This window comes from Triticum aestivum, chromosome 1A (genome assembly GCF_018294505.1).
Source record: "Triticum aestivum cultivar Chinese Spring chromosome 1A, IWGSC CS RefSeq v2.1, whole genome shotgun sequence".
Classification (NCBI taxonomy): domain Eukaryota; kingdom Viridiplantae; phylum Streptophyta; class Magnoliopsida; order Poales; family Poaceae; genus Triticum; species Triticum aestivum.
In genome coordinates, this window is record NC_057794.1 from 370,210,007 (window position 1) to 370,222,575 (window position 12,569).

General features: G+C 43.4%; 1 protein-coding gene across 1 annotated transcript; it reads left to right on the plus strand.

The window, feature by feature from the left end:
- The first annotated feature begins 10,174 nt into the window (after window positions 1-10,174).
- Window positions 10,175-12,478, plus strand: LOC123051504 (uncharacterized). The gene is made up of 7 exons (XM_044474399.1): window positions 10,175-10,468; window positions 10,550-10,667; window positions 10,764-10,925; window positions 11,047-11,093; window positions 11,630-11,789; window positions 11,872-11,935; window positions 12,032-12,478. Exons 1-7 carry the CDS (start codon window positions 10,274-10,276, stop codon window positions 12,084-12,086), a joined length of 801 nt encoding a protein of 266 aa, XP_044330334.1. The 5' UTR covers window positions 10,175-10,273; the 3' UTR covers window positions 12,087-12,478.
- The last annotated feature ends 91 nt before the right edge of the window (window positions 12,479-12,569 follow it).

The window sequence follows — 12,569 nt, forward strand, 5'->3', positions numbered from 1 at the left end:
ACTCCCGTAAGTGATCGTGAAGGGATTGACAACTCCTAATCGTGTTGGTTGCGAGTAGCTATCGTTTTGTGTAGGTACGAGGGACTTGAGCGTGGCCTCCTACTGGATTGATACCTTGGTTCTCAAAAACTAAGGGAAATACTTACGCTACTCTGTTGCATCATCCCTTCCTCTTCGGGGAAAACCAACGCAAGCTCAAGATGTAGCAAGAGACCATCTTCATCCTACGCCTCCTACGGATTGATAAACCTTAGGTCATCCACTTGAGGGAAATTTGCTACTGTCCTACAAACCTCTGCACTTGGAGGCCCAAGAACGTCTACAAGAAGAAGGTTGTGTAGTAGACATCACCTCGCATTTTCATCAGCAATAGCAGTGGTATCCTTAGCAGAGGGGTTAGTTACCACATCAACAGTTGAAGACATTGCAATAGTAGCAGCAGTAGAACATCCAGCAACAGAAGTAGCGTTGTCACGCTCAATGCATTTAAGACATGGTGGTTCAAATCCTTCCTGAGCAGAATTGATCTGTTTGGTGCGAAGTGACTCGTTTTCCTTTTGAAGATCTTCATGAGCCGCTCTCAATTTCTTAAGATCTTGCTTCCTTTGAAGATAATCATAGGAAAGCTTTTCATGAGTTGTTGAGAGCGTTTCATGACGACTTTCAAGTTCCTCATACTTAACATGAAGATTTTTTTATGTCTTCAATTAAGGACTGAGATCGAGTCATTTCAGCGTCTAACAGGTCATTGCTTTTGTCTAACAGTTTTTGAATATGTTCCATAGCTTTCTGTTGTTCAGTTGCAATTTTAGCAAGTGTTTTGTAGCTGGGTTTGGAACCACAATCAGAGTCATCTTCACTGGATGTTTGATAGTGAGTAGTGCGTGAGTTTACCTTGGCACCGCGTGCCATGAAGCAGTAGGTGGGAGCAGAGTTGTCCTTGTCATTAGCATCGGTGTCGGTGATGAAGTCATTGTCTTCAGTGTTGAAGATGGACTTGGCAACGTATGTTGTAGCCAGACTTGCAACGCCAGAATCGGACTCCTCCTCAGACTCCACCTCCGCCTCCTCAGAAGCGGACTCCTCCTCTGAATCCATTTCCTTGCCAACAAACGCACAAGCCTTGCCAGATGAGCTCTTCTTGTGTGATGAAGACTTTGAGGAAGACTTGGAAGAAGACTTTGAGTACTTCTTCTTCTTCTTCTTCTTGTCGTCAGAGTCATATTCCTTGCTCTTCTTCTTGTTGTTGTTCTCATTGTCCCACTGCGGACACTCAGAGATGTAGTGACCAGGTTTCTTGCACTTGTGAGTTATTCTCTTCTTGTAGTCATGAGCAGAAGCTTCATCATTCCTTGAGCTGGATCGTGAGGACTTTTTGAAGCCTTTTTTCTTGGTGAATTTCTGAAACTTCTTCACAAGCATAGAAAGCTCCTTTCCAATGTCTTCAGGATCATCCAAACTGCAATCAGATTCTTCTTCAGATGAGGAAATAGCTTTTGCCTTCAAGGCACGAGTTCGCCCATAGTTGGGACCGTAGATGTCTCTTTTCTCAGAAAGCTGAAACTCATGTGTGTTGAGCCTTTCAAGTATGTCAGACGGATCGAGTGTCTTGAAGTCAGGGCGTTCTTGAATCATCACGGCTAGGGTGTCGAACAAGCTGTCAAGTGATCTCAGGAGTGTCTTGACGACTTCATGCTTGGTGATCTCAGTAGCGCCGAGGGCTTGAAACTCATTTGTGATGTCAGTGAGTCGATCAAACGTGAGCTGAACATTCTCATTGTCGTTTCTCTTGAAGCAGTTGAAGAGGTTCCGAAGGACACTGATTCTTTGATCTCTCTGGGTTGAGACGCCTTCGTTGACCTTGGAGAGCCAGTCCCAGACTAGCTTAGATGTTTCCAGAGCACTCACACGGCCACACTGCCCTTTGGTCAGATGACCACAGATGATGTTCTTGGCAGTGGAGTCCAGTTGAACGAACTTCTTGACATCAGCAGCGGTGACACCTTCACCAGCCTTGGGAACGCCATTCTTGACGACATACCAGAGGTCGACATCAATGGCTTCAAGATGCATGCGCATCTTATTCTTCCGGTAGGGATATTCAGTTCCATCGAAGACTGGGCACGCAGCGGAGACTTTGATTCTCCCTACAGTCGACATAGCTAAAACTTCAGGTGGTTAAACCGAATCACACAGAACAAGGGAGTACCTTGCTCTGATACCAATTGAAAGTGCTAGTGATCGACTAGAGGGGGGGTGAATAGGCGATTTTTATGAAAGTCTTCAAAACATGAAAGTTTCGAAGACAAACGATAGAAATAAACCTATTACCACACAGCGGAAGGTAGACTACACTAGACAAGTCATAGTCAAGTATTCAATGAAGTGAAGGCACAATGACTAATAGCAACTAGGCAGTATGGATCAGGATGGAAGATAGTATGAAGCCAATCAGAACAAGTAGTCGCTCTGTGAAGACAGAAGATAATGCAGAAAGGCAATGATTTCACAAGGACCAACTGTAAATAAAGAGATGGGAAAGATAGAACCAGTAGCTCGTAAAAGACAATGATTTGTTGGACCAGTTCCAGTTGCTGTGAAAACTGTATGTCTGGTTAGGGAGGCTGAGATTTAACTCAGAAGACCGTGTCTTCACTTTATTCCCCTTGAGCTAAGGACACTCAGTCCTTGCCCAATCACTCTGGTAAGTCTTCAAGGTAGACTCTCAAACCTTCACAGACTTCGTTCACCGGCGATCCACAATGACTCTTGGATGCTCAGAACGTGACGCCTAACCGGCTGGAGGATACATAGTCCTCAAGTGTAATAAGTCTTCAGTGATGCCTAACACTCTTTGGCTCTGGGTGTTTAGGGTTTGTCCTCGCAAGGAATTCTCTCTCAAAGGCTTCGAGGTGAGTTGCTCTCAAATGACAAAAGCCGTACACTAACTCTGAGCAGCCAATCGTTTATGGTTGTAGGGGGTGGGCTATTTATAGCCACTAGGCAACCCGACCTGATTTGTCCGAAATGACCCTGGGTCACTAAGGAACTGACATGTGTTCCAACGGTCAGATTTCAAACACACACGACAACTTTACTTGGTCTATAAGCAAAGCTGACTTATCCAGCTCTGGATAAGATTTGCTCTCATTGTCTTCGCTCGAAGACATAGGATTTTGGTTAAGAATCACTTCAGTCATTCTGACTGGTTCACTTGGACCCCACTTAACAGTACGGTGGTTCCTATGACTCAACAAAGAAGAAAAAGAACGACGAAACAAATAAGTCTTCGTGCTCCATACTCTTCACGCAATGTATTCTCTTGTCATAGTCTTCAATGTGAATGTCTTCACATACCACCTTTGACTTCAATGTCTTCACACATTTTTAGGGGTCATCTCTGGTAGGAAAACCGAATCAATGAGGGACTTCTACCTGTGTTATCCTGCAATTCTCACAAACACATTAGTCCCTCAACCAGGTTTGTCGTCAATACTCCAAAACCAACTAGGGGGTGGCACTAGATGCACTTACAGTTTCCCCTATATATTGGGTCAAAGAAAGGAAGCATGCCAAAGATACTACACGAAGTTAATATGCATGCTCAAGACTTTCAAGAACCGAAACCAAAAGAAAAATAAAAACCAAGTGAAGAAAGGATACCAAATGAATAAATCATCACTTGGAGGATATCATTAAACGATACATCAAGGAATGAGATATCCATTGATACACAAAAAGAAAGATGTCAAACTCCCAAAAGAGAGAATGGTTCCAGACAAACCAAGTGCTCTACAAAGTTTCATGATGGTACAAAGTACCAAAAAAATTATTTGCCTTCCACCAACACACACTTGAAAAGGATCACAAGCTGAGTGTTTTATAGAAAATAGGATAGCTCCCCCAAGACTAGTGCATTATAGAGAATTTGCATTTGAATACAAGAAGCACAAGATGAGATCATCACTTTCACTATATCTATACAAACACCAGACAAGCTTTAGGAAATGACAAGATCCACAAGTGGTATGGAATACAATGGGAGTTGACACAATCCTAGGCAAGAGATAAGGCAAATAAAAGCAAAGGCTAATGTAAAGATGATCAATAATTTCTACCACACAAGTGAGTACCAATTGTCAACAGACAAGAAGTATTTGGAAATAATTCCCGGTGGTAGATTGCAAGGAAATCCAACATCATCTTCACACCAAACACAAGCAAATTGCAACTTGTAGAGCTATAACATGCCACCTAGGAACAAGATAATTTACAATATCAACACTAGGTGACAATATCTCAAATGTACACATTTTCTAGGCTGGTAATATACACATAGCATATTACTCCCCCATAATGTGATACCAATTAAGGATAAACAAGAGGCAAACAAAAGGATCCAACAAGAGATAATTAATGGACTATTTAGAATTTGAATTTCTCAAGAGAAGACATACCACATAGTGACTAGATAAGCTTGTAATATCAATACTAAGTGGTATTCCCCATGTACCCACCTTTATAGGATTGTGAAGTGCACAAAGCACATCACTCCCCCATAATGGGATATTCCATTAATCTCTCACAAGAGCCAACTAAGATATGACCAAGATGCACAAAGGCTCAACGAATGACACACATGTACATGATGTGCAAACCAACACACACATACTTGATTGCTCAAGATAATCAAGTTGAACGCACATCATATACAAACACATACAAGGAACAAAGCCAAACATGAAAAGGGAAAAGTAACTTTCAATGTAAACAATTTAAGCACGAGTTACCGCAAGGAGAAACATTGGATATAAGATAGAAACTTGATAATCCGAATGACTTGGCTTGAGACAATAAAAATGATGAAGTCCCCTTAATTCTTCATAATATAGCCAAGTCTCCAATGACCTCCATCATCACCTATTGATCAAGTTTGAGCTTGTTGGTCCCCAACCAAGTTGGGTCCTAAGAGGTTAGTCACAATAGGCTTGGCTACCCAAATGGTTCTTTGCTTCAAACCACTTTGAATACCAACAAACTTGGCAACCACATTGCCAACCTTATCCTTCACAAGAGAATAGACATCATCAATAATAATTGGGTTGGATAAGTTACCACTAGTGCATGAAGAAGCAAGGTGACCTTTCTCGCGACATAGGTAGCAACGTCTACTCTTCACTTTCTTCTCACTTGATTTCTCAACTTGAGAAGCATAAGCTTGAGTCTTCTTGGGAAGAGGCTTTTCTTCAACTTGAGGTTTAGCATGAGAATGAACTTGTGGCCTCTTCCATTGTTGCTTGTCATTAACGGACTTCTTCTTTAATGGGCAAGATCTAACATGATGCCCTTCAATTTTGCACTTGAAGCAAATAATCTTGGCCGAATTCTTGACTTGTTCTTGGCCCTTCTTCTTGATCATGTTGGACTTCTTCTTCTTCTTATTGGAGTTGAATCCAAGTCCACCTTTGTCATTGGGGGATTTTTGCACACTCAAGATATTGTTGAGTGTGGATTTCCCTTCATGATTCTTTTCCAAGTCTTTCTTCAAAGAAGTGACTTGGGCCTTGAGCTCTTTGATTTCCTCTACATGGTTAGTCTCAACACAAGTACTAGAGGAAGTATAAGCTTCATCGTTAGAGCAACACGGCAAGGAAAGCAATTCATCACAAGATGTACCAACATTGTGAGTAGATGAATTACAAGGACTAGCACAGGGCAATATAGCATTTTGACTAGAAGTAGTGTTAGTATCCACATGAGGCTCACTAGATGTTACCTTAGCAAGCATGGCCTCATGAGCTAATTTTAGCACATTATGGGATACTAGAAGATCATCATGAGAGCTTGTGAGCTTTAAATGATTTTCTTCCAACATTCCATAATTGCTAGATAGCAACTCAAGTTTAGCCCTTAGCTCAACATTCTCCTTCAACATGGATGCTTCACAAGAGATAGAGTTAGTAGCACAAGTATCATCATTAGCAACAAGAGGAGAAGACAACTTGGCAAGCTCTTTAGAATATGAAGCTTTAAGTTGAGCATGAGACTCGGTGAGTTTGATGAGCTCACTCTTAATGACCCTTGAGCCATTTTCGAGGTGCTCAAAGTCCTCAAGGAGTTTAGCATGCGCAACTTCAAGCTCCTCTTTTTAGTTTCAAAATCATTGGCCACCTCAAGAGCTCTATCATGAGATTCCCTCACTCTGGATAATTCTAGAGCAAAAATCTCCTCAAGAGATTCCTTAGTGGTTTGTTCAAGTTCAAGAGCTTGAGATAGCTCCGCAATTTTATTAGCGTAATCACGCTCATAACCTTCCATTTTATCAATGGTGACCTCATGCTCCTCAAGACGAGATTCCAACTCATCAATATACTTCTTGCCCTCAATGGCAATGGACATGATTTCCATGAAGTTGGAATGAGCAATTTTATTTTTATGAAGAGCTTTAAAAACCATTTCCCCCTTAATTTTTAAGGAGGCAACATTATCATTCTCTTCATCATTATCCTCATCATCATTAGCATCAACATCATCATCAAGAGACATATTGGGTTTCAAAGTAGGAGATACCTTTGAAGCCTTAGCCATAAGGCAAAAAGCAATATATGATGATGTAGGATCCCTTGAAGCACCATTTAAAACCATATCTTGTTCCATGGAGTGTTGGGTTTCCTCTACATTGTTAGCACCACAACTCGAGGAAATACAAGCATTTTTATCATGGCAACAAGCTATAGCAAGCATATCATCATGAGATTTAGTTAAGCAATTTCTACATGATATTCAAGGACTATAAACACAAGCATGTGAAACATTAAGAGTGCTCGAAGTGTTAAAGCCCAAAGAAGGAGCGTTGCAATAAGATAGTGATGAAGGATCATCCACAATAAGCATACTATCATCATTGCAATGACCAACACTACTCACCATATCATTACCTTGTGGCAAACCACATGTAGGTGAAGTAGAAGAAGTTGAGAAGACCATACGACCGGAGGTGGAGGGAGAATAATCATCCCCACAAATATTGGACACACCATATTTATCTTGAAGCTTCGTCCACAACTCATGAGCATCCCGGAACGACATGAGTTGAAATAAAACAACATTGCTCAAAGCATCGAAAAGCACATTAGAAGCTTGAGCATTGAGATAAGAGTTTTTCTCATCCTCTAAAGATAATCTTTGGGGATCCTTTGGAGGAGAAAAACCCATATCTACAATTCACTCTAAATTTGGGTCCATGACCCTAAAGAGATTAAGCATGCGAATTACCCAAACATCAAAATTTGTGCCATCGAAACTAAGAGTGTCAAAGAATCATAATCCCCTAGTCGACATCTTTACTCTCTAGACGGTAAATCCCAAAAAGAGAGACGAGGCTCTGATACCAATTGAAAGATCGTGGATGTCGCCTAGAGGGGGGGTGGATATGAGTTTTAAAATAATTACGTTTAGGCTTGAACAAATGCGGAATAAACCTAGCGGTTAATTTGTCAAGCACAAAACCTAAATCAACTAGGCTCACCTATGTGCACCAACAACTAATGCTAAGCAAGATAAGCAACTATGAGATAGCAAGATATATGACAAAGAACAATATGGCTATCACAAAGTAAAGTGCTCAAGTAAAGGGCTCGGGTAAGAGATAACCGAGGCATGCGGAGACGATGATGTATCCTGAAGTTCACACCCTTGCGGATGCTAATCTCCGATTGGAGCAGTGTGGAGGCACAATGCTCCCAAGAAGCCACTATGGCCACCGTAATCTCCTCACGCCCTCGCACAATGCAAGATGTCGTGATTCCACTAAGGGACCCTTGAGGGCGGTCGCCGAACCCGTACAAATGGCAACCCTTGGGGGCGGTCACCGAACCCGTACACTTTGACAACCCTTGGGGCGGTCACCGGTACCCATCAAATTGCTCGGGGCGATCTCCACAACCTAATTGGAGACCCGACGCTTTCCTGGAGCTTTGCACCACAATGATTGAGCTCCGAACACCAACAACCGTCTAGGGTGCCCAAGCACCCAAGAAGAACAAGTTCAAGGGTATCAAGCACCCAAGAGTAATAAGCTTCTCAACTTGTAACTTCCACGTATCACGTGGAGAACTCAAACCAATGCACCAAATGCAATGGCAAGGACACACAGAGTGCCCAAGTCCTTCTCTCTCAAATCCCACCGAAGCAACTAATACTAGGGAGGAAAATGAGAGGAAGAACAAGAAAGAGAACACCAAGAACTCCAAGATCTAGATCCAAGGGGTTCACCTCACATAGAGGAGAAAGTGATTGGTGGAAATGTGGATCTAGATCTCCTCTCTTTTTTCCCTCAAAAACTAGCAAGAATCCATGGAGGGATTGAGAGTTAGCAAGCTCGAAGAAGGTCAACAATGGGGAAAGAACACGAGCTCTAAGGATAAGGTTCATTGGAGAAGAAGACCCCCTTTTAAAAGAGGGAAAAATCCAACCGTAAAGTGCTCAGCCCGCACACGAGCGGTACTACCGCTCGGGCGGAAGAAGCAGGGAAAACGAACAACAAAACATGAACCTTGGGGCGGTAGTACCGCATATAAGCAATACTACCGCTGGAGGAGCAGAACACGGGACCAAAAAGGCAGGCAGAGCAGAGTATGGCGGCAGTGAAGCAGAAACGGTACTATCGCCCGACCGGAGCGGTACTACCGTGCCTTACTGTCATGCAACTACTGCTAAACCCGACACGAAAAGAGGAGGACCCAAAATCGAGGCGGTAGAAGAGCGGTACTGCAGCAGTACTACAGCTGAGAGCACCAAGCGGTACTACCGCTGGGACCAGACAAAAGCCACTTCTCAAGAAAACAAGCACTGCCATAACTTCTGCATATGAGCTTCAAATTGAGCAAACTCAAGCTTGTTGGAAACAAGACGACGAGTAGTATCAAAACAGCGACTGTTTATAGTAAGAAGAGGCAGGGGAGGTATGCCTAACAAAAAGAGGAGTGAAGCCTCCAACCGAGAAGAACCGGCAAAACCTCCAACATCGAAAACATCATAGAAGATGCATGTGAACTCCGTTTTCGATGAACTTGAGCTTGTCACCAAGATGACCATCAACTCTAAGACTCACAAAGACAACCAAACAAGAACCAAGAAAGATGATGCAAGGATGCAATGGTTTGAGCTCTCAACGAACGATACGATCAAGCTACTCATCGAGAGCCCCCCTTGATAGTACAACAATCGATCCTATAACCCGGTCTCCCAACTACCATCATGAGACCGGTAAAATAGAAAACCTATCAAGGGCAAACCTTTGCCTTGCACATGGTCCACTTGAGCTAGATGATGACGATCTTGACTTCCTCAAGTTGGACCACCTTTCTTGGTTGTGTTGGCTCGATAAAGACTAGTTGATTGCTCCCCCATACTCCACTATGGGTGAGCCACTCTTCCGCACATTTTCACATGTCCATTGTCACCACAATGGACGGAAAGCTTCAGACATTTGATCTCTTCATGATGCTCCACTTGAACTTGCACACCGCAACCTAACCCCACAAAGAACTCTCACGAAGACCATGGGTTAGTACACGAAGCAAAATTGATAATGCTTATCATACCATGGGATCACTTGATCCCTTTCGGTACATCTTCTGCGCTTTGTGAGTTGATCAACTTGATTCATTCTTGACTTAATCTTGATCAACCTTGAATGTTTTCAATTCTCTTCGTTCGGATGATGTCTCGAAGGTAGACATGAATGATCACACAATCTTCTTCAAGACATGCTTGCAGTAAGCCCGACACTCACATGACCAATCTTTGAATAATTCCTTAAATGGCACCTTGGTCGACACACACTCTCCTTGAAACCAACACATGTACTCCAAAAAACCATATGGACAAAACCTTTAAATATAATTCAAGGCAACCATTAGTCCATAGAGATTGTCATCAATTGCCAAAACGAAACATGAGGGCACCACATGTTTTTTTAGATTGGAGTTTGGAGATCGCTAGCTCTAACGCATGAAAGGATAGAGGACGGCGAACAATGGAAGCAAACGACGACTTACGAACATACCACCACTGCAATAGACTGTCCCTTTAGGAGTAGAGATGCTTTCAATACAGAATACGTAAACTACTGTTGGCACATAATTACGCTTTCTAGTGCGCGTCACGTAACTATGTTGTGGTCGAGTCAAACCCAGAGGACGAGAGGAAAGAGACGGCGCCCGCCCCTCCGACTCCTCCGCTCGTCGTCGCCGTCCGGTCCAGCTGCGAGATGGCGGCGGCGGTGGACCTGGAGGACGCGTTCGGCGCGGTCTACGGCGAAGCCAAGCCGGAGGGCTACCCCACCGCGCGCCCCATCCTCTTCCGCGCCCACGCCCGCTCCGCCGCCGCCCTCCGCGTCGTCGCCACCGACTGCCACTCCCTCGCCTGGGACTGCTCCCTCTCCGTCTCCGACCTCGACGACCTCGTAAGCTCCCCCTTCCTCACTCGTCCTCGTCTGCACCTACCTGCATCCAACTTGTGCTAACACAAAGATTCTCCATCCAAGAGAGACGATGTTGGAATCGGGGGCTCCTGGGCCGACTTCCTGGATTACCTCAAGTCCTCCTTGTCCTCCGGCGAGGTGAAGCTGCTCTTCGCCGCCGACCAACTCCGCAAGTCAACCGGCATGTCACCCACCTGCCCACTTCAAATTCCCCAAATATTCATCTCACCTGTGGCAAACATTACATGATAGACAATGCCATCTTTGCTTTGCTCAGGTTCTGATGGTGCAAAGCTTGTGGTTACCAAGGCAAAGGGCCTGCCTCGCATCACCATTTCTCTCCATAGTGTTACTGGCGCTGCGACGAGTGATGTCATAGCCGAGTTCTCGCTAGCGCTCTACGGAGCTTATAGGACTGCACGGGAGCTTGTATCCAAAGGTTGTTGTTGCTTGCTGTTTTGTACGCTTAATTGCCTATCTGGTAGTTCGTTTGTCGCTCACAAAACATCAAACTGTGACTCAAAACTATACTCAGGATCTGCTATTTATTTGTTATGCAGAACAAGAACAAATGTCACAGCTGATGGGGAGTCTGTCAACTGAAAGAGTAGGTCATCTTATCTCCTAACTCCTAACCTATACTTCCGAACTAGTGTTGTTCGTCTTGCTATTGCTGCTGCTTGACGAATACAGTGGTGCAAATGGTATCATGAGTGTTGCTCACTGAATCTGTGTATTTTCTTGTTAAACTGTCGAATAGTTTTCAACAGTGTAGTTTAACCGCTTTCCATTGTACAAGGTTTTGTTACTCCAAAGTCTACCTGGCATGTTTTTGCACATTAAAACATGATCTGTGGAAATTCACTGTATACGAATGCTTACATTCAGCAGTCCATTCTTTCTCTCAAAAGCTTTCATGAAAGCTCAAACATCCTGGTTTCTCGATTGAACCAGTTTTGATAAGCACTCCATATATCGTTTGAGGTTCCTTGTGATATGTCATTTGCATGTGATGTTTCTTCAGAGTTATGAGCATGTATTCTGTATAACGGAGAAGCAATCCCTGTGTAGTTTTGTTTTGCTCAATAGTTGGACTATGGGAATGTAAATTGCTGGGATGTTTCTAATAGTTTCATGTCACAGGAAAAGAACGAAATCATGCAAAAACAACTCGAATCTCTTTCTTTCCTAGACAAAAGAAAGGCAACAAAGCCAAAGCTGTTGGCAGATCAGGTTCCAAGTGTGTCTGCTGTGACTCTGGGCTCTGATCAAGTTACAGCTCCTGTGCAGCAGCAAATATCAGGTGATCATGCTTCTTCTTCATGTAGAATTGCAAGTTAGGATAACATAGTACTGTATCAGCTAATGCAACTGCAAATCTGCAGTACCTTCACCTAGTAAAGCCCCTCCTGCTAAAGTCACGAAGAGGGTAGCCCCCGCGTCTCGGAGGTTGTACAACAATCCTTGAAACACTACTTTGATGTGAATGGAAGTTTAATACATCGGATAGTAGACTGGCTCTAATGTATGCTATTCTTTCTTTAGGGCAAGAGTGCGAGGAGCTCTGCTGCAAGATAATGAGGATGAGGATGACAACTGACAGAGTTAGAGATGCTGATATCTTGGTTTAAGTTTGCTATATGTGAACTTACAAAGAGTGGCTTGTGGTTGGTCAGTTTTCTGGCCGTTTTGACTCGTGTCGCACTTGTGGAAATGAAAGTAATTTTAATTCATGGCATGAAAGTGCAGGACAGAGTACATGCTATGATGCTAAGTTCATATAAAATATTTTTTTTCCATTTTTTTAGGATTTATCGTGCCTTTGCTACTGAACATAGTTGGATGATGCAAAGGCCAAATGCTGCTCCTCTGAAGACGTACTCGTAGGGAATAGAATCCATGTATTGGGAGGAACTGAGTGGTCAAGAGAGTTCGACTCCTGGCTTGTTCTGTTCTGTGTTACTATTTTATTTCAGTTATGGCTTGCAGACACTTGCTCTTGTTTATCTGCATCGTTCAGTTTCAATTTGATTTGGGGCCTGGTCGACGTAATTGGGAACAAGTTGTGAAAGAGGAACGGTTT

Excerpts from the sequence above, each read along its gene's own strand:
- LOC123051504 (XM_044474399.1), top strand. The coding sequence starts at position 10,274 with ATGGCGGCGGCGGTGGACCTGGAGGACGCGTTCGGCGCGGTCTACGGC. Across the intron at positions 10,469-10,549 it reads TCTCCGACCTCGACGACCTC|AGAGACGATGTTGGAATCGG; the intron begins GTAAGCTCCCCC and ends TCTCCATCCAAG. Across the intron at positions 11,094-11,629 it reads GGAGTCTGTCAACTGAAAGA|GAAAAGAACGAAATCATGCA; the intron begins GTAGGTCATCTT and ends TTCATGTCACAG.